The sequence below is a fragment of the Diplotaxodon limnothrissa genome, linkage group LG9, assembly GCF_057381915.1.
Source record: "Diplotaxodon limnothrissa isolate DT_005_m linkage group LG9, D_limnothrissa_male_GT1.1, whole genome shotgun sequence".
NCBI classification, from domain to species: domain Eukaryota; kingdom Metazoa; phylum Chordata; class Actinopteri; order Cichliformes; family Cichlidae; genus Diplotaxodon; species Diplotaxodon limnothrissa.
The window spans coordinates 21,100,391-21,125,102 of NC_140604.1; the positions used below are offsets into that span (position 1 = coordinate 21,100,391).

General features: G+C 51.6%; 1 protein-coding gene across 1 annotated transcript; it reads left to right on the plus strand.

Annotated features, from left to right (window-relative positions):
- Window positions 1–10,162: 10,162 nt before the first annotated feature.
- On the plus strand, window positions 10,163–14,723 carry LOC146625485 (uncharacterized). The gene is made up of 2 exons (XM_085362115.1): window positions 10,163–11,337; window positions 14,690–14,723. Exons 1-2 carry the CDS (start codon window positions 10,216–10,218, stop codon window positions 14,690–14,692), a joined length of 1,125 nt encoding a protein of 374 aa, XP_085218241.1. The 5' UTR covers window positions 10,163–10,215; the 3' UTR covers window positions 14,693–14,723.
- Window positions 14,724–24,712: the final 9,989 nt, after the last annotated feature.

Genomic DNA, 24,712 nt, shown 5'->3' on the forward strand with positions numbered 1-24,712 from the left:
CGCGATGCCCCTCCGTCTTCGACTAACCCTCTGCATAGGAGCCGTGAGAGCCAGGAACTTGTGAGTTTTGTATGTCCACTCAGGCATCCTTCATACCTGGTCTGTAGGAAGTTCCTGTCAGAAGGAGGGGGCACCGCGAGGGCGTCGAGGGGCGGAAGGCGGTGCCTTAGTGCCTTCCTCCTTCTGACATTGTAAAGGAACCCTATTTTTTTTAATGGTGAGATGTATGTGTGTGTGTATGTGTGTGTGTGTGTGTGTGTCTGTGTCTGTGTGTATGTATGTATGTATGTATGTGTTTTTTGTCCTCAGATTAGGTTTGAAGTGTCTGTGTGGTGCAGCTGGTCTGGTCTGTCTCTGTACAGTCGAGGCTGCACCCACCTATAAAAGGTGGAGGCTCACCAGGACATGCACACCTCACAAGTTCCCGGCTCTCTCGACTCTGTTGAAGACGGTTTTCTTGGAGAAGGGGAGGGCAGTGAGACACAGTCCCCCGTCCCCCGACGCCCCTCGCGATGCCCCTCCGTCTTCGACTAACCCTCTGCATAGGAGCCGTGAGAGCCAGGAACTTGTGAGTTTTGTATGTCCACTCAGGCATCCTTCATACCTGGTCTGTAGGAAGTTCCTGTCAGAAGGAGGGGGCACCGCGAGGGCGTCGAGGGGCGGAAGGCGGTGCCTTAGTGCCTTCCTCCTTCTGACATTGTAAAGGAACCCTATTTTTTTAATGGTAAGATGTTTGTGTCTGTGTGTGTGTGTGTGTGTGTGTGTGTCTGTGTGTGTGTGTGTGTGTATGTATGTATGTGTTTTTTGTCCTCAGATTAGGTTTGAAGTGTCTGTGTGGTGCAGCTGGTCTGGTCTGTCTCTGTACAGTCGAGGCTGCACCCACCTATAAAAGGTGGAGGCTCACCAGGACATGCACACCTCACAAGTTCCCGGCTCTCTCGACTCTGTTGAAGACGGGTTTCTTGGAGAAGGGGAGGGCAGTGAGGCACAGTCCCCCGTCCCCCGACGCCCCTTGCGATGCCCCTCCGTCTTCGACTAACCCTCTGCATAGGAGCCGTGAGAGCCAGGAACTTGTGAGTTTTGTATGTCCACTCAGGCATCCTTCATACCTGGTCTGTAGGAAGTTCCTGTCAGAAGGAGGGGGCACCGCGAGGGCGTCGAGGGGCGGAAGGCGGTGCCTTAGTGCCTTCCTCCTTCTGACATTGTAAAGGAACCCTATTTTTTTAATGGTGAGATGTTTGTGTCTGTGTGTGTGTGTGTGTGTGTGTGTGTGTGTGTGTGTGTGTGTGTGTGTGTTTTGTACTCAGATTAGGTTTGAAGTGTCTGTGTGGTGCAGCTGGTCTGGTCTGTCTCTGTACAGTCGAGGCTGCACCCACCTATAAAAGGTGGAGGCTCACCAGGACATGCACACCTCACAAGTTCCCGGCTCTCTCGACTCTGTTGAAGACGGGTTTCTTGGAGAAGGGGAGGGCAGTGAGGCACAGTCCCCCGTCCCCCGACGCCCCTCGCGATGCCCCTCCGTCTTCGACTAACCCTCTGCATAGGAGCCGTGAGAGCCAGGAACTTGTGAGTTTTGTATGTCCACTCAGGCATCCTTCATACCTGGTCTGTAGGAAGTTCCTGTCAGAAGGAGGGGGCACCGCGAGGGCGTCGAGGGGCGGAAGGCGGTGCCTTAGTGCCTTCCTCCTTCTGACATTGTAAAGGAACCCTATTTTTTTAATGGTAAGGTGTGTGTGTGTGTGTGTGTGTGTGTGTGTGTTTTGTACTCAGATTAGGTTTGAAGTGTCTGTGTGGTGCAGCTGGTCTGGTCTGTCTCTGTACAGTCGAGGCTGCACCCACCTATAAAAGGTGGAGGCTCACCAGGACATGCACACCTCACAAGTTCCCAGCTCTCTCGACTCTGTTGAAGACGGGTTTCTTGGAGAAGGGGAGGGCAGTGAGGCACAGTCCCCCGTCCCCCGACGCCCCTCGCGATGCCCCTCCGTCTTCGACTAACCCTCTGCATAGGAGCCGTGAGAGCCAGGAACTTGTGAGTTTTGTATGTCCACTCAGGCATCCTTCATACCTGGTCTGTAGGAAGTTCCTGTCAGAAGGAGGGGGCACCGCGAGGGCGTCGAGGGGCGGAAGGCGGTGCCTTAGTGCCTTCCTCCTTCTGACATTGTAAAGGAACCCTATTTTTTTAATGGTAAGATGTGTGTGTGTGTGTGTGTGTGTGTGTGTGTGTGTGTGTGTGTTTTGTACTCAGATTAGGTTTGAAGTGTCTGTGTGGTGCAGCTGGTCTGGTCTGTCTCTGTACAGTCGAGGCTGCACCCACCTATAAAAGGTGGAGGCTCACCAGGACATGCACACCTCACAAGTTCCCGGCTCTCTCGACTCGGTTGAAGACGGGTTTCTTGGAGAAGGGGAGGGCAGTGAGGCACAGTCCCCCGTCCCCCGACGCCCCTCGCGATGCCCCTCCGTCTTCGACTAACCCTCTGCATAGGAGCCGTGAGAGCCAGGAACTTGTGAGTTTTGTATGTCCACTCAGGCATCCTTCATACCTGGTCTGTAGGAAGTTCCTGTCAGAAGGAGGGGGCACCGCGAGGGCGTCGAGGGGCGGAAGGCGGTGCCTTAGTGCCTTCCTCCTTCTGACATTGTAAAGGAACCCTATTTTTTTAATGGTGAGATGTTTGTGTCTGTGTGTGTGTGTGTGTGTGTGTGTGTGTGTGTGTGTGTGTGTGTGTGTTTTGTACTCAGATTAGGTTTGAAGTGTCTGTGTGGTGCAGCTGGTCTGGTCTGTCTCTGTACAGTCGAGGCTGCACCCACCTATAAAAGGTGGAGGCTCACCAGGACATGCACACCTCACAAGTTCCCGGCTCTCTCGACTCTGTTGAAGACGGGTTTCTTGGAGAAGGGGAGGGCAGTGAGGCACAGTCCCCCGTCCCCCGACGCCCCTCGCGATGCCCCTCCGTCTTCGACTAACCCTCTGCATAGGAGCCGTGAGAGCCAGGAACTTGTGAGTTTTGTATGTCCACTCAGGCATCCTTCATACCTGGTCTGTAGGAAGTTCCTGTCAGAAGGAGGGGGCACCGCGAGGGCGTCGAGGGGCGGAAGGCGGTGCCTTAGTGCCTTCCTCCTTCTGACATTGTAAAGGAACCCTATTTTTTTAATGGTAAGGTGTGTGTGTGTGTGTGTGTGTGTGTGTGTGTGTGTGTGTTTTGTACTCAGATTAGGTTTGAAGTGTCTGTGTGGTGCAGCTGGTCTGGTCTGTCTCTGTACAGTCGAGGCTGCACCCACCTATAAAAGGTGGAGGCTCACCAGGACATGCACACCTCACAAGTTCCCGGCTCTCTCGACTCTGTTGAAGACGGGTTTCTTGGAGAAGGGGAGGGCAGTGAGGCACAGTCCCCCGTCCCCCGACGCCCCTCGCGATGCCCCTCCGTCTTCAACTAACCCTCTGCATAGGAGCCGTGAGAGCCAGGAACTTGTGAGTTTTGTATGTCCACTCAGGCATCCTTCATACCTGGTCTGTAGGAAGTTCCTGTCAGAAGGAGGGGGCACCGCGAGGGCGTCGAGGGGCGGAAGGCGGTGCCTTAGTGCCTTCCTCCTTCTGACATTGTAAAGGAACCCTATTTTTTTAATGGTGAGATGTTTGTGTCTGTGTGTGTGTGTGTGTGTGTGTGTGTGTGTGTGTGTGTGTGTGTGTTTTGTACTCAGATTAGGTTTGAAGTGTCTGTGTGGTGCAGCTGGTCTGGTCTGTCTCTGTACAGTCGAGGCTGCACCCACCTATAAAAGGTGGAGGCTCACCAGGACATGCACACCTCACAAGTTCCCGGCTCTCTCGACTCTGTTGAAGACGGGTTTCTTGGAGAAGGGGAGGGCAGTGAGGCACAGTCCCCCGTCCCCCGACGCCCCTCGCGATGCCCCTCCGTCTTCGACTAACCCTCTGCATAGGAGCCGTGAGAGCCAGGAACTTGTGAGTTTTGTATGTCCACTCAGGCATCCTTCATACCTGGTCTGTAGGAAGTTCCTGTCAGAAGGAGGGGGCACCGCGAGGGCGTCGAGGGGCGGAAGGCGGTGCCTTAGTGCCTTCCTCCTTCTGACATTGTAAAGGAACCCTATTTTTTTAATGGTAAGGTGTGTGTGTGTGTGTGTGTGTGTGTGTGTGTGTGTGTTTTGTACTCAGATTAGGTTTGAAGTGTCTGTGTGGTGCAGCTGGTCTGGTCTGTCTCTGTACAGTCGAGGCTGCACCCACCTATAAAAGGTGGAGGCTCACCAGGACATGCACACCTCACAAGTTCCCGGCTCTCTCGACTCGGTTGAAGACGGGTTTCTTGGAGAAGGGGAGGGCAGTGAGGCACAGTCCCCCGTCCCCCGACGCCCCTCGCGATGCCCCTCCGTCTTCGACTAACCCTCTGCATAGGAGCCGTGAGAGCCAGGAACTTGTGAGTTTTGTATGTCCACTCAGGCATCCTTCATACCTGGTCTGTAGGAAGTTCCTGTCAGAAGGAGGGGGCACCGCGAGGGCGTCGAGGGGCGGAAGGCGGTGCCTTAGTGCCTTCCTCCTTCTGACATTGTAAAGGAACCCTATTTTTTTTAATGGTGAGATGTATGTGTATGTGTGTGTGTGTGTGTGTATGTGTGTGTGTCTGTGTGTCTGTGTGTGTGTGTGTATGTATGTATGTATGTGTTTTTTGTCCTCAGATTAGGTTTGAAGTGTCTGTGTGGTGCAGCTGGTCTGGTCTGTCTCTGTACAGTCGAGGCTGCACCCACCTATAAAAGGTGGAGGCTCACCAGGACATGCACACCTCACAAGTTCCCGGCTCTCTCGACTCTGTTGAAGACGGGTTTCTTGGAGAAGGGGAGGGCAGTGAGGCACAGTCCCCCGTCCCCCGACGCCCCTCGCGATGCCCCTCCGTCTTCGACTAACCCTCTGCATAGGAGCCGTGAGAGCCAGGAACTTGTGAGTTTTGTATGTCCACTCAGGCATCCTTCATACCTGGTCTGTAGGAAGTTCCTGTCAGAAGGAGGGGGCACCGCGAGGGCGTCGAGGGGCGGAAGGCGGTGCCTTAGTGCCTTCCTCCTTCTGACATTGTAAAGGAACCCTATTTTTTTAATGGTAAAATGTGTGTGTGTGTGTGTGTGTGTGTGTGTGTGTGTGTTTTGTACTCAGATTAGGTTTGAAGTGTCTGTGTGGTGCAGCTGGTCTGGTCTGTCTCTGTACAGTCGAGGCTGCACCCACCTATAAAAGGTGGAGGCTCACCAGGACATGCACACCTCACAAGTTCCCGGCTCTCTCGACTCGGTTGAAGACGGGTTTCTTGGAGAAGGGGAGGGCAGTGAGGCACAGTCCCCCGTCCCCCGACGCCCCTCGCGATGCCCCTCCGTCTTCGACTAACCCTCTGCATAGGAGCCGTGAGAGCCAGGAACTTGTGAGTTTTGTATGTCCACTCAGGCATCCTTCATACCTGGTCTGTAGGAAGTTCCTGTCAGAAGGAGGGGGCACCGCGAGGGCGTCGAGGGGCGGAAGGCGGTGCCTTAGTGCCTTCCTCCTTCTGACATTGTAAAGGAACCCTATTTTTTTTAATGGTGAGATGTATGTGTGTGTGTATGTGTGTGTGTGTGTGTGTGTCTGTGTCTGTGTGTATGTATGTATGTATGTATGTGTTTTTTGTCCTCAGATTAGGTTTGAAGTGTCTGTGTGGTGCAGCTGGTCTGGTCTGTCTCTGTACAGTCGAGGCTGCACCCACCTATAAAAGGTGGAGGCTCACCAGGACATGCACACCTCACAAGTTCCCGGCTCTCTCGACTCTGTTGAAGACGGTTTTCTTGGAGAAGGGGAGGGCAGTGAGACACAGTCCCCCGTCCCCCGACGCCCCTCGCGATGCCCCTCCGTCTTCGACTAACCCTCTGCATAGGAGCCGTGAGAGCCAGGAACTTGTGAGTTTTGTATGTCCACTCAGGCATCCTTCATACCTGGTCTGTAGGAAGTTCCTGTCAGAAGGAGGGGGCACCGCGAGGGCGTCGAGGGGCGGAAGGCGGTGCCTTAGTGCCTTCCTCCTTCTGACATTGTAAAGGAACCCTATTTTTTTAATGGTAAGATGTGTGTGTGTGTGTGTGTGTGTGTGTGTGTGTGTGTGTGTGTTTTGTACTCAGATTAGGTTTGAAGTGTCTGTGTGGTGCAGCTGGTCTGGTCTGTCTCTGTACAGTCGAGGCTGCACCCACCTATAAAAGGTGGAGGCTCACCAGGACATGCACACCTCACAAGTTCCCGGCTCTCTCGACTCGGTTGAAGACGGGTTTCTTGGAGAAGGGGAGGGCAGTGAGGCACAGTCCCCCGTCCCCCGACGCCCCTCGCGATGCCCCTCCGTCTTCGACTAACCCTCTGCATAGGAGCCGTGAGAGCCAGGAACTTGTGAGTTTTGTATGTCCACTCAGGCATCCTTCATACCTGGTCTGTAGGAAGTTCCTGTCAGAAGGAGGGGGCACCGCGAGGGCGTCGAGGGGCGGAAGGCGGTGCCTTAGTGCCTTCCTCCTTCTGACATTGTAAAGGAACCCTATTTTTTTAATGGTGAGATGTTTGTGTCTGTGTGTGTGTGTGTGTGTGTGTGTGTGTGTGTGTGTGTGTGTGTGTGTGTTTTGTACTCAGATTAGGTTTGAAGTGTCTGTGTGGTGCAGCTGGTCTGGTCTGTCTCTGTACAGTCGAGGCTGCACCCACCTATAAAAGGTGGAGGCTCACCAGGACATGCACACCTCACAAGTTCCCGGCTCTCTCGACTCTGTTGAAGACGGGTTTCTTGGAGAAGGGGAGGGCAGTGAGGCACAGTCCCCCGTCCCCCGACGCCCCTCGCGATGCCCCTCCGTCTTCGACTAACCCTCTGCATAGGAGCCGTGAGAGCCAGGAACTTGTGAGTTTTGTATGTCCACTCAGGCATCCTTCATACCTGGTCTGTAGGAAGTTCCTGTCAGAAGGAGGGGGCACCGCGAGGGCGTCGAGGGGCGGAAGGCGGTGCCTTAGTGCCTTCCTCCTTCTGACATTGTAAAGGAACCCTATTTTTTTAATGGTAAGGTGTGTGTGTGTGTGTGTGTGTGTGTGTGTGTGTGTGTTTTGTACTCAGATTAGGTTTGAAGTGTCTGTGTGGTGCAGCTGGTCTGGTCTGTCTCTGTACAGTCGAGGCTGCACCCACCTATAAAAGGTGGAGGCTCACCAGGACATGCACACCTCACAAGTTCCCGGCTCTCTCGACTCTGTTGAAGACGGGTTTCTTGGAGAAGGGGAGGGCAGTGAGGCACAGTCCCCCGTCCCCCGACGCCCCTCGCGATGCCCCTCCGTCTTCAACTAACCCTCTGCATAGGAGCCGTGAGAGCCAGGAACTTGTGAGTTTTGTATGTCCACTCAGGCATCCTTCATACCTGGTCTGTAGGAAGTTCCTGTCAGAAGGAGGGGGCACCGCGAGGGCGTCGAGGGGCGGAAGGCGGTGCCTTAGTGCCTTCCTCCTTCTGACATTGTAAAGGAACCCTATTTTTTTAATGGTGAGATGTTTGTGTCTGTGTGTGTGTGTGTGTGTGTGTGTGTGTGTGTGTGTGTGTGTGTGTTTTGTACTCAGATTAGGTTTGAAGTGTCTGTGTGGTGCAGCTGGTCTGGTCTGTCTCTGTACAGTCGAGGCTGCACCCACCTATAAAAGGTGGAGGCTCACCAGGACATGCACACCTCACAAGTTCCCGGCTCTCTCGACTCTGTTGAAGACGGGTTTCTTGGAGAAGGGGAGGGCAGTGAGGCACAGTCCCCCGTCCCCCGACGCCCCTCGCGATGCCCCTCCGTCTTCGACTAACCCTCTGCATAGGAGCCGTGAGAGCCAGGAACTTGTGAGTTTTGTATGTCCACTCAGGCATCCTTCATACCTGGTCTGTAGGAAGTTCCTGTCAGAAGGAGGGGGCACCGCGAGGGCGTCGAGGGGCGGAAGGCGGTGCCTTAGTGCCTTCCTCCTTCTGACATTGTAAAGGAACCCTATTTTTTTAATGGTAAGGTGTGTGTGTGTGTGTGTGTGTGTGTGTGTGTGTGTGTTTTGTACTCAGATTAGGTTTGAAGTGTCTGTGTGGTGCAGCTGGTCTGGTCTGTCTCTGTACAGTCGAGGCTGCACCCACCTATAAAAGGTGGAGGCTCACCAGGACATGCACACCTCACAAGTTCCCGGCTCTCTCGACTCTGTTGAAGACGGTTTTCTTGGAGAAGGGGAGGGCAGTGAGGCACAGTCCCCCGTCCCCCGACGCCCCTCGCGATGCCCCTCCGTCTTCGACTAACCCTCTGCATAGGAGCCGTGAGAGCCAGGAACTTGTGAGTTTTGTATGTCCACTCAGGCATCCTTCATACCTGGTCTGTAGGAAGTTCCTGTCAGAAGGAGGGGGCACCGCGAGGGCGTCGAGGGGCGGAAGGCGGTGCCTTAGTGCCTTCCTCCTTCTGACATTGTAAAGGAACCCTATTTTTTTTAATGGTGAGATGTATGTGTATGTGTGTGTGTGTGTGTGTATGTGTGTGTGTCTGTGTGTCTGTGTGTGTGTGTGTATGTATGTATGTATGTGTTTTTTGTCCTCAGATTAGGTTTGAAGTGTCTGTGTGGTGCAGCTGGTCTGGTCTGTCTCTGTACAGTCGAGGCTGCACCCACCTATAAAAGGTGGAGGCTCACCAGGACATGCACACCTCACAAGTTCCCGGCTCTCTCGACTCTGTTGAAGACGGGTTTCTTGGAGAAGGGGAGGGCAGTGAGGCACAGTCCCCCGTCCCCCGACGCCCCTCGCGATGCCCCTCCGTCTTCGACTAACCCTCTGCATAGGAGCCGTGAGAGCCAGGAACTTGTGAGTTTTGTATGTCCACTCAGGCATCCTTCATACCTGGTCTGTAGGAAGTTCCTGTCAGAAGGAGGGGGCACCGCGAGGGCGTCGAGGGGCGGAAGGCGGTGCCTTAGTGCCTTCCTCCTTCTGACATTGTAAAGGAACCCTATTTTTTTAATGGTAAAATGTGTGTGTGTGTGTGTGTGTGTGTGTGTGTGTGTGTGTTTTGTACTCAGATTAGGTTTGAAGTGTCTGTGTGGTGCAGCTGGTCTGGTCTGTCTCTGTACAGTCGAGGCTGCACCCACCTATAAAAGGTGGAGGCTCACCAGGACATGCACACCTCACAAGTTCCCGGCTCTCTCGACTCGGTTGAAGACGGGTTTCTTGGAGAAGGGGAGGGCAGTGAGGCACAGTCCCCCGTCCCCCGACGCCCCTCGCGATGCCCCTCCGTCTTCGACTAACCCTCTGCATAGGAGCCGTGAGAGCCAGGAACTTGTGAGTTTTGTATGTCCACTCAGGCATCCTTCATACCTGGTCTGTAGGAAGTTCCTGTCAGAAGGAGGGGGCACCGCGAGGGCGTCGAGGGGCGGAAGGCGGTGCCTTAGTGCCTTCCTCCTTCTGACATTGTAAAGGAACCCTATTTTTTTTAATGGTGAGATGTATGTGTGTGTGTATGTGTGTGTGTGTGTGTGTGTCTGTGTCTGTGTGTATGTATGTATGTATGTATGTGTTTTTTGTCCTCAGATTAGGTTTGAAGTGTCTGTGTGGTGCAGCTGGTCTGGTCTGTCTCTGTACAGTCGAGGCTGCACCCACCTATAAAAGGTGGAGGCTCACCAGGACATGCACACCTCACAAGTTCCCGGCTCTCTCGACTCTGTTGAAGACGGTTTTCTTGGAGAAGGGGAGGGCAGTGAGACACAGTCCCCCGTCCCCCGACGCCCCTCGCGATGCCCCTCCGTCTTCGACTAACCCTCTGCATAGGAGCCGTGAGAGCCAGGAACTTGTGAGTTTTGTATGTCCACTCAGGCATCCTTCATACCTGGTCTGTAGGAAGTTCCTGTCAGAAGGAGGGGGCACCGCGAGGGCGTCGAGGGGCGGAAGGCGGTGCCTTAGTGCCTTCCTCCTTCTGACATTGTAAAGGAACCCTATTTTTTTAATGGTGAGTGTGGCGGAGGCGTGGCCCCGGGCGCAGCTGCAGGGGAGGAGTGCAGCAGAAGGCTCAACAGGGCGGCGCTGCGAGGCCGGTAAGAACAGCTGATGGTGTTTATGTACTGATGATGGTCTCCCTCCGCTGTGTTTATAGTGAGACGGGGAGGGGCGGCCAGAGAAGAGATCAGCTGGGCTCGTGAGCTGTCAGACTGTACGACTGAGTCAGCTGTCAAAACTCAACACTCAAAGCTTCAATAAATGTGGAAGTTGGCAGTACATACCTGTGTGTGCGTGTGTTTGTGCCTGGTGTATTCCACAAGTGGTGCCGAAACCCAGGAAAGTGCCGGTGGGGGAATGTCCGACCCACAGGCCGCGCCACCCGCCCAGCCTCTGCAATTCTTGGCGCAGATGCTAGCGGAGATGGCGACGATGAGCCGGGATCAGGCGGCCGACCAGCGTGCCCACCTGGCCGCGCTGCAGGAGCAGACGGACCGACAGACGCAAATTCTGGAACGGCTGGTCGGGGCCGCTGCCACGCCGAAGCCCTCGCCACTGTCGGTGGCGGTGCCCCGGATGGGGGACGGGGACGACCCACAGGTTTTTTTGGAGACCTTCCGTGCCACGGCGGAGGCTTGCCAATGGCCGCGGGAGGAGTGGGCTCCGCGGCTGCTCCCCCTGCTGTCTGGGGAGGCACAAACAGCGGCCCTGAGTCTGCCTCCGGCGTCGAGGAGCAGCTTCCCGGACGTGAGCCGGGCGGTGGTGGACAGGCTGGGGCTCACCGCCGAAGACCATCGCCGGCGGTTCCGGGCCTGTCGGCTGGCTACAACGGACCGACCATTCGCCTGGGCCCGGCAGCTGCGCGACGCGGCGGTGCGCTGGCTGCAACCGGGGGCATCGGAGGGCGAGACGAAGCTGGTGGACAAGGTGGTGCTGGAGCAGTTCACGGAGGGATTGCCAGCGGAGACGGCGAGATGGGTCCGGTGCCACCGGCCCGCAAGCTTGGAGGTAGCGGTGACGCTGGCGGAGGACCACCTTGCCGCTGGAGCAGGGGAACCCGGGGACGCCGGACGGAGGCCGAACAAACAGGCCCCAGTGCCGGCCCCGAGGCGCCGTGTGCCGGCACCAGGGCAGGCCGAGCGGCTGCCGGCGCTGAGCCCCACTAACCCTTTCGCGGCGTTGGTGCCATCCAGGGGAGCCGAGCCAAGTGGAGCCGCCCCCGAGCCACGGAGAGCAGCACAGACGCCGGGGCCGGAGTGTTGGAAGTGCGGGCAGCCGGGGCACCTGAGGAGGGATTGTCCGCTTATGGAAGTGGGGCAGGTGTTCCGCGTTGCTGGCGCCCCAGCACCCTCCCCCGGTCCAGGAGGGACATACAGTATTCCGGTAAGGACTCGAGGGGGTATACGCCAGGCGTTGGTGGACACGGGCTGCACGCAGACCCTCGTACACCAAAGCTTGGTTCGCCCCGGGGCATTGCTGGAGGCAGAATGGGTGGAGGTGAGGTGTGTGCATGGTGATGTTCACAGGTATCCCATAGTGCCGCTGTTATTAAAGTATAAGGGCGAAATGCATAGAGTAACGGCGGCGGTTAGCCCGCGCCTGTCGCACCCCCTGATTCTGGGTACCAATTGGCCGGGGTTTCATCAGCTACTGGGGCAGTACGCGGGGGTGCGATCACGACCGGAAGCGGGGTGTAGCGTGTGCGCGGCATTCAGCGGTGACGCGGGGTCGTCCGACACCGACTCCGGGGGGGAGGAGCCGGCGGGTCCCTCACGGGACGTCCCGCCGGCCCCGGAAGTGTCCCCCATGGGTGATTTCCCACTGGAGCAGTCTCGTGACGGCACCCTACGCTCAGCCTTTGACCAAGTGATGGCTATTGATGGTCACGTGGTGCGCCCTGAGGCCGCGCAGACCTACCCGCGTTTCGTCTTATTAAACGACCGGTTATATCGAGTGAGTCGTGACACTCAGACCGAGGAAACACACACCCAGTTGTTGGTGCCGCAGGGCCGCCGGGAAACGCTTTTCCAGGCGGCCCACTATAACCCCATGGCAGGGCATATGGGCTACGAGAAAACTCTGGAGCGAATAACGGCCCGATTTTATTGGCCGGGCATCCGAGCGGATGTGCGCCGCTGGTGCGCGTCCTGCCCGGACTGCCAACTTGTTAACCAGCCGGCCATACCGAAAGCGCCTCTGCGCCCTCTCCCCCTCATTGAGGTCCCGTTTGAGCGCATCGGCATGGACCTCATCGGGCCGTTTCACCGGAGTGCACGCGGCTACCGCTTTGTGTTAGTCCTGGTGGATTACGCAACGCGGTACCCGGAAGCAGTTCCGCTGCGCACCATCTCTGCAAAGAGTGTGGCGCAGGCACTGTTTCAGGTCATCTCCCGAGTCGGAATCCCGAAAGAGATACTGACTGACCAGGGCACGTCGTTTATGTCTCGTACACTGCGGGAACTGTACGAATTACTGGGCATTAAATCTATTCGGACCAGCGTCTACCACCCTCAGACTGACGGGCTGGTGGAGCGGCTGAATAAGACTTTAAAGTCCATGATTCGGAAGTTCATTAACGAGGATGAACGCAATTGGGATCACTGGCTAGACCCTCTGTTATTCGCAGTGCGGGAGGTGCCCCAGGCCTCCACGGGATTTTCCCCCTTTGAACTGCTGTTCGGCAGGAGGCCACGTGGGGTGCTCGACCTGATTAAAGAAAGCTGGGAGGACGGTCCGAGCCCCGCCAAAAATGAGATTCAGTACGTGTTGGACCTGAGAGCAAAACTCCACACTTTGGGGAGGTTGTCACGGGAGAATTTGCTCCAGGCTCAGCAGCGTCAGCAACGCCTGTATGACAGAGGGGCTAGGCTCAGGCAATTCTCACCGGGAGATAAAGTGCTTGTGTTACTCCCTACTTCCAGCTCGAAGTTGCTCGCCAAGTGGCAAGGACCCTTTGTGGTCACACGGCGAGTCGGGGACGTGGACTATGAGGTCGCTCGGTCGGACAGGGGAGGAGCCACGCAGATTTATCACCTCAATCTCCTCAAACTGTGGCGAGAGGTTGAAACCGCTTCTCTGGTGAGCTTGGTGAAGGAGAGAGATGAGTTGGGGCCTGAGGTGCCAAATTCTATCATTCCCGCCTCCCTCCCTTGTGATGACCATCTCACACAGGCCCAGAGAGCGGATGTTGTCGCGTTGCAACAGCGTTTTGCGGACGTGTTCTCCCCCCTGCCCGGCCGGACGTCCCTCATCGAGCACCATTTCGTGACGCAGCCTGGCGTGACGGTGCGTTCACGGCCCTACAGGCTCCCGGAGCACAAGCGAAAAATCGTGCAGAGGGAATTGGCGGAAATGCTGAGGATGGGAGTAATAGAAGAGTCGCACAGCGCCTGGTGTAGCCCCATCGTTCTGGTGGCGAAGAAGGATGGGTCTATACGGTTCTGTGTCGACTATCGCAGGGTGAACGAAGTGTCACGCTTTGATGCCTACCCCATGCCTCGGGTCGACGAGCTCCTGGACCGGTTAGGCACGGCCCGCTTTTTCACGACACTGGACTTAACCAAGGGCTATTGGCAGATTCCCTTGTCTGCCGAGGCCAGGGAGAAAACGGCCTTCTCCACTCCGTACGGTTTGTACCAGTTCGTGACACTTCCGTTTGGCCTGTTCGGGGCCCCGGCCACTTTCCAGCGTCTCATGGACCGGGTACTGCGTCCGCACGCAGCGTATGCTGCCGCCTACCTGGATGACGTGATCATCCACAGCGACACCTGGGCGGAGCATGTGCTGCGGGTGGCCGCGGTCCTGGAGTCCCTGAGGGGGGCGGGGCTCACGGCCAATCCGAAGAAGTGCGCGGTTGGACGGAGGGAGGTGCAGTATCTGGGGTACCACCTGGGGGGCGGGCAGGTGCGTCCACAGGTGGAGAAGACGGCGGCTATCGCATCCTGCCCGCGCCCCAGGACGAAAAAGGAGGTGAGACGGTTCTTGGGGTTGGCGGGTTACTATCGTCGCTTTGTGCCGGGGTTTGCGCAGCTAACCAGCCCCCTGACCGATCTCACTCGAAAGGGTGCCCCGGATCTGGTCCAGTGGACGGGGCCGTGCCAGGCGGCGTTTGTGCAGGTGAAAAAGGCTCTCTGTGGGGAGCCGCTGCTTCACACTCCTAACTTTTCCCTCCCTTTTGTTCTGCAGACTGACGCCTCGGACAGAGGGCTGGGAGCCGTTTTGTCCCAGCAGGTGAGGGGGGCTGACCGCCCTGTCCTATACATCAGCCGGAAGCTAGCGGAGCGCGAGCGCCGGTACAGCACCGTGGAAAGGGAGTGCCTGGCCATCCGGTGGGCGGTCGGCTCCCTGCGCTATTACCTCCTGGGACGCTCATTCACCCTCTGTTCGGACCACGCCCCGCTGCAGTGGCTCCACCGCATGAAGGATGCCAACGCCCGGATCACCCGGTGGTATCTGGCGTTGCAGCCCTTTAAGTTCAAGGTGATCCATAGGCCGGGGGCGCAGATGGCGGTGGCCGATTTCCTCTCTCGCTCGCGGGGGAGGGGGGGAGTTGGCTCGGCCGGACGGCTCCCCGGCCTCGAACGGGCGGTGGGGGTGTGTGGCGGAGGCGTGGCCCCGGGCGCAGCTGCAGGGGAGGAGTGCAGCAGAAGGCTCAACAGGGCGGCGCTGCGAGGCCGGTAAGAACAGCTGATGGTGTTTATGTACTGATGATGGTCTCCCTCCGCTGTGTTTATAGTGAGACGGGGAGGGGCGGCCAGAGAAGAGATCAGCTGGGCTCGTGAGCTGTCAGACTGTACGACTGAGTCAGCTGTCAAAACTCAACACTCAAAGCTTCAATAAATGTGGAAGTTGGCAGTACATACCTGTGTGTGCGTGTGTTTGTGCCTGGTGTATTCCACAGTGAGATGTTTGTGTCTGTGTCTGTGTGTGTGTGTGTGTGTGTGTGTGTGTTTTGTACTCAGATTAGGTTTGAAGTGTCTGTGTGGTGCAGCTGGTCTGGTCTGTCTCTGTACAGTCGAGGCTGCACCCACCTATAAAAGGTGGAGGCTCACCAGGACATGCACACCTCACAAGTTCCCGGCTCTCTCGACTCTGTTGAAGACGGGTTTCTTGGAGAAGGGGAGGGCAGTGAGGCACAGTCCCCCGTCCCCCGACGCCCCTCGCGATGCCCCTCCGTCTTCGACTAACCCTCTGCATAGGAGCCGTGAGAGCCAGGAACTTGTGAGTTTTGTATGTCCACTCAGGCATCCTTCATACCTGGTCTGTAGGAAGTTCCTGTCAGAAGGAGGGGGCACCGCGAGGGCGTCGAGGGGCGGAAGGCGGTGCCTTAGTGCCTTCCTCCTTCTGACATTGTAAAGGAACCCTATTTTTTTAATGGTGAGATGTTTGTGTCTGTGTCTGTGTGTGTGTGTGTGTGTGTGTGTGTGTGTTTTGTACTCAGATTAGGTTTGAAGTGTCTGTGTGGTGCAGCTGGTCTGGTCTGTCTCTGTACAGTCGAGGCTGCACCCACCTATAAAAGGTGGAGGCTCACCAGGACATGCACACCTCACAAGTTCCCGGCTCTCTCGACTCTGTTGAAGACGGGTTTCTTGGAGAAGGGGAGGGCAGTGAGGCACAGTCCCCCGTCCCCCGACGCCCCTCGCGATGCCCCTCCGTCTTCGACTAACCCTCTGCATAGGAGCCGTGAGAGCCAGGAACTTGTGAGTTTTGTATGTCCACTCAGGCATCCTTCATACCTGGTCTGTAGGAAGTTCCTGTCAGAAGGAGGGGGCACCGCGAGGGCGTCGAGGGGCGGAAGGCGGTGCCTTAGTGCCTTCCTCATTCTGACATTGTAAAGGAACCCTATTTTTTTAATGGTGAGATGTTTGTGTCTGTGTGTGTGTGTGTCTGTGTCTGTGTGTATGTATGTATGTATGTGTTTTTTGTCCTCAGATTAGGTTTGAAGTGTCTGTGTGGTGCAGCTGGTCTGGTCTGTCTCTGTACAGTCGAGGCTGCACCCACCTATAAAAGGTGGAGGCTCACCAGGACATGCACACCTCACAAGTTCCCGGCTCTCTCGACTCTGTTGAAGACGGGTTTCTTGGAGAAGGGGAGGGCAGTGAGACACAGTCCCCCGTCCCCCGACGCCCCTCGCGATGCCCCTCCGTCTTCGACTAACCCTCTGCATAGGAGCCGTGAGAGCCAGGAACTTGTGAGTTTTGTATGTCCACTCAGGCATCCTTCATACCTGGTCTGTAGGAAGTTCCTGTCAGAAGGAGGGGGCACCGCGAGGGCGTCGAGGGGCGGAAGGCGGTGCCTTAGTGCCTTCCTCCTTCTGACATTGTAAAGGAACCCTATTTTTTTTAATGGTGAGATGTATGTGTGTGTGTGTGTGTATGTGTGTGTGTGTGTGTGTGTGTGTGTGTGTGTGTGTGTGTGTGTGTGTTTTGTCCTCAGATTAGGTTTGAAGTGTCTGTGTGGTGCAGCTGGTCTGGTCTGTCTCTGTACAGTCGAGGCTGCACCCACCTATAAAAGGTGGAGGCTCACCAGGACATGCACACCTCACAAGTTCCCGGCTCTCTCGACTCGGTTGAAGACGGGTTTCTTGGAGAAGGGGAGGGCAGTGAGGCACAGTCCCCCGTCCCCCGACGCCCCTTGCGATGCCCCTCCGTCTTCGACTAACCCTCTGCATAGGAGCCGTGAGAGCCAGGAACTTGTGAGTTTTGTATGTCCACTCAGGCATCCTTCATACCTGGTCTGTAGGAAGTTCCTGTCAGAAGGAGGGGGCACCGCGAGGGCGTCGAGGGGCGGAAGGCGGTGCCTTAGTGCCTTCCTCCTTCTGACATTGTAAAGGAACCCTATTTTTTTTAATGGTGAGATGTATGTGTATGTGTGTGTGTGTGTGTGTATGTGTGTGTGTCTGTGTGTATGTATGTATGTATGTATGTGTTTTTTGTCCTCAGATTAGGTTTGAAGTGTCTGTGTGGTGCAGCTGGTCTGGTCTGTCTCTGTACAGTCGAGGCTGCACCCACCTATAAAAGGTGGAGGCTCACCAGGACATGCACACCTCACAAGTTCCCGGCTCTCTCGACTCTGTTGAAGACGGTTTTCTTGGAGAAGGGGAGGGCAGTGAGACACAGTCCCCCGTCCCCCGACGCCCCTCGCGATGCCCCTCCGTCTTCGACTAACCCTCTGCATAGGAGCCGTGAGAGCCAGGAACTTGTGAGTTTTGTATGTCCACTCAGGCATCCTTCATACCTGGTCTGTAGGAAGTTCCTGTCAGAAGGAGGGGGCACCGCGAGGGCGTCGAGGGGCGGAAGGCGGTGCCTTAGTGCCTTCCTCCTTCTGACATTGTAAAGGAACCCTATTTTTTTTAATGGTGAGATGTATGTGTGTGTGTGTGTATGTGTGTGTCTGTGTGTGTGTCTGTGTCTGTGTGTATGTATGTATGTATGTATGTATGTGTTTTTTGTCCTCAGATTAGGTTTGAAGTGTCTGTGTGGTGCAGCTGGTCTGGTCTGTCTCTGTACAGTCGAGGCTGCACCCACCTATAAAAGGTGGAGGCTCACCAGGACATGCACACCTCACAAGTTCCCGGCTCTCTCGACTCTGTTGAAGACGGTTTTCTTGGAGAAGGGGAGGGCAGTGAGACACAGTCCCCCGTCCCCCGACGCCCCTCGCGATGCCCCTCCGTCTTCGACTAACCCTCTGCATAGGAGCCGTGAGAGCCAGGAACTTGTGAGTTTTGTATGTCCACTCAGGCATCCTTCATACCTGGTCTGTAGGAAGTTCCTGTCAGAAGGAGGGGGCACCGCGAGGGCGTCGAGGGGCGGAAGGCGGTGCCTTAGTGCCTTCCTCCTTCTGACATTGTAAAGGAACCCTATTTTTTTTAATGGTGAGATGTATGTGTGTGTGTGTGTATGTGTGTGTCTGTGTGTGTGTCTGTGTCTGTGTGTATGTATGTATGTATGTATGTATGTGTTTTTTGTCCTCAGATTAGGTTTGAAGTGTCTGTGTGGTGCAGCTGGTCTGGTCTGTCTCTGTACAGTCGAGGCTGCACCCACCTATAAAAGGTGGAGGCTCACCAGGACATGCACACCTCACAAGTTCCCGGCTCTCTCGACTCTGTTGAAGACGGGTTTCTTGGAGAAGGGGAGGGCAGTGAGGCACAGTCCCCCGTCCCCCGACGCCCCTCGCGATGCCCCTCCGTCTTCGACTAACCCTCTGCATAGGAGCCGTGAGAGCCAGGAACTTGTGAGTTTTGTATGTCCACTCAGGCATCCTTCATACCTGGTCTGTAGGAAGTTCCTGTCAGAAGGAGGATGGACAGTGAACATTTTAAGCCCACTCGGCAGCGACAGATGGCCACCCCTTCCTGAGCCTGGTTCTGTCGGAGGTTTCTCCCCTTTAAAAGGGAGTTTTTCCTCCCCACCGTCGCCAAGTGTTTGCTCATAGGGGATTTTTTGGGCTTTTTTTTTTAAAAACCAACCGCTGATAAGTTCACTGGCATCAAGTTTAGGACTCTGCAAATATTTAAATGGATAATTCGTCATCAAGTGAGGAATGATCCATTTAAATCATATTTGAGAGTCACATATATTTGTATATAAATATGATTTGTTGGACAATAAGACAAATCACAGACTAATTTGTACAATTGGGAAAAATTAAATAAATAAAAAAATTGGATAAAATGCATGTGTCATTGTTTCATATTGATTTCAAATAACATACCATTTGATTTCAACATATTTTTGTTACACTTGCAGTGGTGTTATTTTGTTATGATCCTGTTCATTTTAAATATAAATATAAATCATCTAAATAGAAATGGAAAACTAGAAAAATTAAAAATATAGCTTTACTAATCTGAAAGTTATTTGTCATTGGATCCATCATTCCCACAGTGGAAACACATTATTTCATATTATGTTCAATTCAGTAGTTAAAAGTATAAAATTTAATAATGTCTATTTTTAGTTTACTTTGTTAATAAACACATTTTTTAGTATTTTAGAAACTAACATCATACATATCCAAATATGAAGCAATGTTTTAACTGCCATTTACATACAGACCTGTGGCCAACTTTATAAACCATTTTGAATTTTTTCCAGCTGAGGCGTTCAAAATAGATATACAGGGAGTGCAGAATTATTAGGCAAGTTGTATTTTTGAGGAATAATGTTATTATTGAACAACAACCATGTTCTCAATGAACCCAAAAAACTCATTAATATCAAAGCTGAATGTTTTTGGAAGTAGTTTTTAGTTTGTTTTTACTTTTAGCTATTTTAGGGGGATATCTGTGTGTGCAGGTGACTATTACTGTGCATAATTATTAGGCAACTTAACAAAAAACAAATATATACCCATTTCAATTATTTATTTTTACCAGTGAAACCAATATAACATCTCCACATTCACAAATATACATTTCTGACATTCAAAAACAAAACAAAAACAAATCAGCGACCAATATAGCCACCTTTCTTTGCAAGGACACTCAAAAGCCTGCCATCCATGGATTCTGTCAGTGTTTGGATCTGTTCACCATCAACATTGCGTGCAGCAGCAACCACAGCCTCCCAGACACTGTTCAGAGAGGTGTACTGTTTTCCCTCCTTGTAAATCTCCCATTTGATGATGGACCACAGGTTCTCAATGGGGTCCAGATCAGGTGAACAAGGTGGCCATGTCATTAGTTTTTCTTCTTTTATACCCTTTCTTGCCAGCCACGCTGTGGAGTACTTGGACGCGTGTAATGGAGCATTGTCCTGCATGAAAATCATGTTTTTCTTGAAGGATGCAGACTTCTTCCTGTACCACTGCTTGAAGAAGGTGTCTTCCAGGAACTGGCAGTAGGACTGGGAGTTGAGCTTGACTCCATCCTCAACCCGAAAAGGCCCCACAAGCTCATCTTTGATGATACCAGCCCAAACCAGTACTCCACCTCCACCTTGCTGGTGTCTGAGTCAGACTGGAGCTCTCTGCCCTTTACCAATCCAGCCACGGGCCCATCCATCTGGCCCATCAAGACTCACTCTCATTTCATCAGTCCATAAAACCTTAGAAAAACCAGTCTTGAGATATTTCTTGGCCCAGTCTTGACGTTTCAGCTTGTGTGTCTTGTTCAGTGGTGGTCGTCTTTCAGCCTTTCTTACCTTGGCCATGTCTCTGAGTATTGCACACCTTGTGCTTTTGGGCACTCCAGTGATGTTGCAGCTCTGAAATATGGCCAAACTGGTGGCAAGTGGCATCTTGGCAGCTGCACGCTTGACTTTTCTCAGTTCATGGGCAGTTATTTTGTGCCTTGGTTTTTCCACGCGCTTCTTGCGACCCTGTTGACTATTTTGAATGAAACGCTTGATTGTTCGATGATCACGCTTCAGAAGCTTTGCAATTTTGAGACTGCTGCATCCCTCTGCAAGACATCTCACTATTTTTGACTTTTCTGAGCCTGTCAAGTCCTTCTTTTGACCCATTTTGCCAAAGGAAAGGACGTTGCCTAATAATTATGCACACCTGATATAGGGTGTTGATGTCATTAGACCACACCCCTTCTCATTACAGAGATGCACATCACCTAATATGCTTAATTGGTAGTAGGCTTTCGAGCCTATACAGCTTGGAGTAAGACAACATGCATGAAGAGGATGATGTGGACAAAATACTCATTTGCCTAATAATTCTGCACTCCCTGTACTTTTGATTGTCACAGTGTTATTTGGGCAGCTGCCTGCCTAATATAACATAACATTACCACAATATTTTACATTAAATGAGGAAATGTATCTTTGTTTCCTCAGCTAAGACTGCTTGGCTGCTGTAGCTTGTGTTTATGTTGAGAGTGACATCTGATTTAAAAGCAAGAAGCAAAAGCCACTGAGCACCATCAGGCAGCACAGAGGCAATGCTACAAATTTAAGGAACGAAGGTCAATTCTTTGTGTGTGTACATGCACAGAGCACATGTGCACACGGTTGTGCAGATTAACTCACAGATGTATATGACAACTCACGTTTGTGGCATTGACATTGTTTTCCAATCTTAAATGTAATACATACATTTCCGTCATTGGCCATAATTCTTGCAAGGAAGGGACTCAAAGGTCACAAGTTATTAAATCAAATTAATTAAACACACCATTAAAAGAAGTTCACTATTCACTCCTTAACACATTGAAAATAGTGACATCAAGGGAAAAACATGCAGTGCAGCACTATCAGATGCCAGTGACGGTTGGGCTCAGTGATGAATCAGGTGAGCTGGATTCATGGCTGAATCAAGACATAGGTTCCCCTGCTGTGGTCAGTGAGGGAAAAACAGTGGCGAAAAAAAAAACGACGTTTCAAATGTGAAGTTCATATTAATACAGGTTTTGTTTCTAGGCAATTGTGCAGATGCAGGCTCTGGGCGGAGCCAGGAGTTTAACAGATTTAACATAATAACTACACTGATTTCATTTCCTAACACAGGATGACAAGACTGGGGCAACGATACTCGAGAGGAGAATTTCTGATACTTTCTGAGATATGATGTCACTAACCTTTTCTTTTAATTTCTAGCTCCAGGTGAATTGACACATGGGAGTGTGTCAAAAAGGGGGAAGATGAGTTTTAACATCAAACAATGGTTTTATGAATATTCTATGACTTTATTTGTGTGTTTAATAATTTAGGTATGGTAAAACTTAAGCTTGTAATGACCCAAAAGTTCCCAGACTTTTTTAGAGAACCAGTGAGAAGTTTAAAGCATGATTTGCATGTTTAAGCATTAATGATTGAAATAAACGGAATAGCGTTTAAACGCTTCCTGTATGTTCCAATGAGAGTCTGGATTGTGGTTGAAGGTATTTTGGACCATTCCTCTTTACAAAACATCTCTAGTTCATTCAGGTTGATGGCTTCCGAGCATGGACAGCTCTCTTTAACTCACACCACAGATTTTCAATAACATTCAGGTCTGGGGACTGAGATGGCCGTTCCAGAGCGTTGTACTTGTTCCTCTGCATGAATGCCTTAGTGGATTTTGAGCAGTGTTTCGGGTCGTTGTCTTGTTGAAAGATCCAGCCCCGGCGCAGCTTCAGCTTTGTCACTGATTCCTGGACATTGGTCTCCAGAATCTGCTGATACTGAGTGGAATCCATGTGTCCCTCAACTTTGACAAGATTCCCAGTCCCTGCAGTGGCCACACAGCCCCACAGCATGATGGAACCAGCACCATATTTTACTGTAGGTAGCAGGTGTTTTTCTTGGAATGACATAACACCCCTTGTTATGCCCAAATAACTCAGTTTTAGTTTGATCAGTCCACAGCACCTTATTCCAGAATGAAGCTGGCTTGTCCAAATGTGCTTTAGCATACCTCAAGCGGCTCTGTTTGTGCTGTGGGCGGAGAAAAAGCTTCCTCTGCATCACTCTCATACACAGCATCTCCTTGTGTAAAGTGCGCCGAATGGTTGAACAATGCACAGTGACTCCATCTGCTGCAAGATGATGTTGTAGATCTTTGCTGCTGGTCTGTGGGTTGACTCTGACTGTTCTCACCAGTCATCGCTTCTGTCTATCTGAGATTTTTCTTGGTCTGCCACTTCGAGCCTTAACTTGAACTGAGTGGTCTTCCATTTTCTTAATATGTTCCTAACTGTGGAAACAGACAGCTTAAATCTCTGAGACTGCTTCCTGTATCCTTCCCCTGAACCATGATGGTGAACAATCTTTGTCTTCAGGTCATTTGAGAGTTGCTTTGAGACCCCCATGTTGCTACTCTTCAGAGAAAATTAAAAGAGGAGGGAAACTTACAATTGACCCCCTTAAATACTCTTTCTCATTATTGGATTGACCTGTGTATGTAGGTCAGGGGTCACTGAGCTTACCAAGCCAATTTGAGTTCCAATAATTAGTTCTAAAGGTTTTGGAATCAATAAAATGACAGCAGTGCCCAAATTTATGAACCTGCCTGATTTTGTTTAAACAATTATTGCACACTTTCTGTAAATCCAATAAACTTAATTTCACTTCTCAAATATCACTGTGTGTGTCTCCTATATGATATATTTAACTGACATTTTTTATTGTAACAACCAACGATTTATACAGGAAAATGACTATTAACAAGGTTGCCCAAACTTTTGCATCCCACTGTGTTTTATGTCATATTGTTACAGCTTTCTATTTTATTTTATTATTAATTCTTTCTAGTTGCACACAGTACAACTAGATCATATTTTGATCCTGTGTTTGTTCTGTACATATCGCAGAACTGACAATACCTGCTTTGGTGACTCTAAAGGAAACAGCTGAAAGAAGAAGAAAAAGACTTGAAATATATCTGCATAGTGATTTAGATTGAGGACTACCTATCAAGATATCATTTGACTATCACGCAGATGTAGATATGTACAGTTTCAATAACCAAAGAAGTAATCTTTAAAGACCCCCTTTTTTTCACTTCATGCTCAAAACCTTTTGTCCAAACCACTTATCGCTGTCATAATGAAAGACTTCTGCACACCTTTATACACAAGATTTCTAAAGCTAATAATCTTGCTTCCGTTTTCCATCATGTGCTCTTGAAACTATGTGTTAGAAAAGGAAGCCTAACCTTAAACTGATGCCTGGCAGTGACTTCCACGCCCTCATTCATGAAACGTTTACTGGACATGGGGCTGCCTGAGGGCAATTCTGAGCAATAAAATGTTAATATTGCGCAATTTTACAACCAATGAGTCTTATTTCTATCCCCAAACAATTTAACCATGGCATCATGTGAAATCACACACTCTTTCCTGAAAACACCAAAAAGATTTTACTACTCTCTGATCCTGTGTGTTTCAGGTCTGAAAACCAACCACTACTGTAGGCCCACGATGCCACCAGGGGCCACAACCAGCCTGCCAAAGTTCAGTTCAGCCCACTGGATGGTTTTTCAATGGGAGAAAATTGCACAAAGTCACTAACTACTCCAGTTTAAAATTCAATAAATAAATATAAAATGTTATTCCTTTTGCACAGATGCCAGTCTCACTACACGAGTGAAAAAGTCTAGTAGAGTTAAAAGTATTTCTAGACCTAGAAAAGGTTTTTGAATCTTAAAATTTTAAATAGTTTTTGCTTACTTGCAAAATCTCTGCACATATTTATATGGCTTTTTACTGATGTAGGCCTGACTATGAATACTTCTTTATACTAAAGAGAGCAGAAAATATCTTGTGCAGTGGTTTTATCGAGATCAGTTTAGGCAGCATGTGGCTCAAAACATAATATGAATGGGGAAAAAAGTCAATCCAGCTAAAGCTTAGCTAGCTTGACAGAACCCCCAAATAAAAAACAACAACAAAAAAAAAAAACCCTACACATTACTTTTAGTGTATTGTAAATAAAATTAATGTAAATGTGGCATTTGAATCAAATTTTAGACCCAAATCTGAACATAACCTACTCTGAACCAGGTTATATGGTCAGCATGGGTTACCATAGTGATCGAGCCCTTGAAAACAAAGGCACCTTCCAGCTTTGAACTTGACTTAGCTGACATAATGTATCTTGCTAATAATTAATATATAATTACATAATTGCATAAGTAATCTTGCTTCGTTTAGACCAGCAGTTGTAGCTGCCTTTTTGTACTTAATGGCTTAATGAGCAACTGAATAAGAAATTATTCATACATCTAAATAAATTGAAGAGTTACGCTGCTACAAGATTATAAACGCCACACTTTTTGTGGACAAACAATAACCTTTATTGTACAAAGAAAAAGTGTTTTACATGTTCGG

Bases quoted from the DNA above. Each gene is read 5' to 3' on its own strand.
- LOC146625485 (XM_085362115.1), top strand. From the start codon at position 10,216: ATGTGGAAGTTGGCAGTACATACCTGTGTGTGCGTGTGTTTGTGCCTG.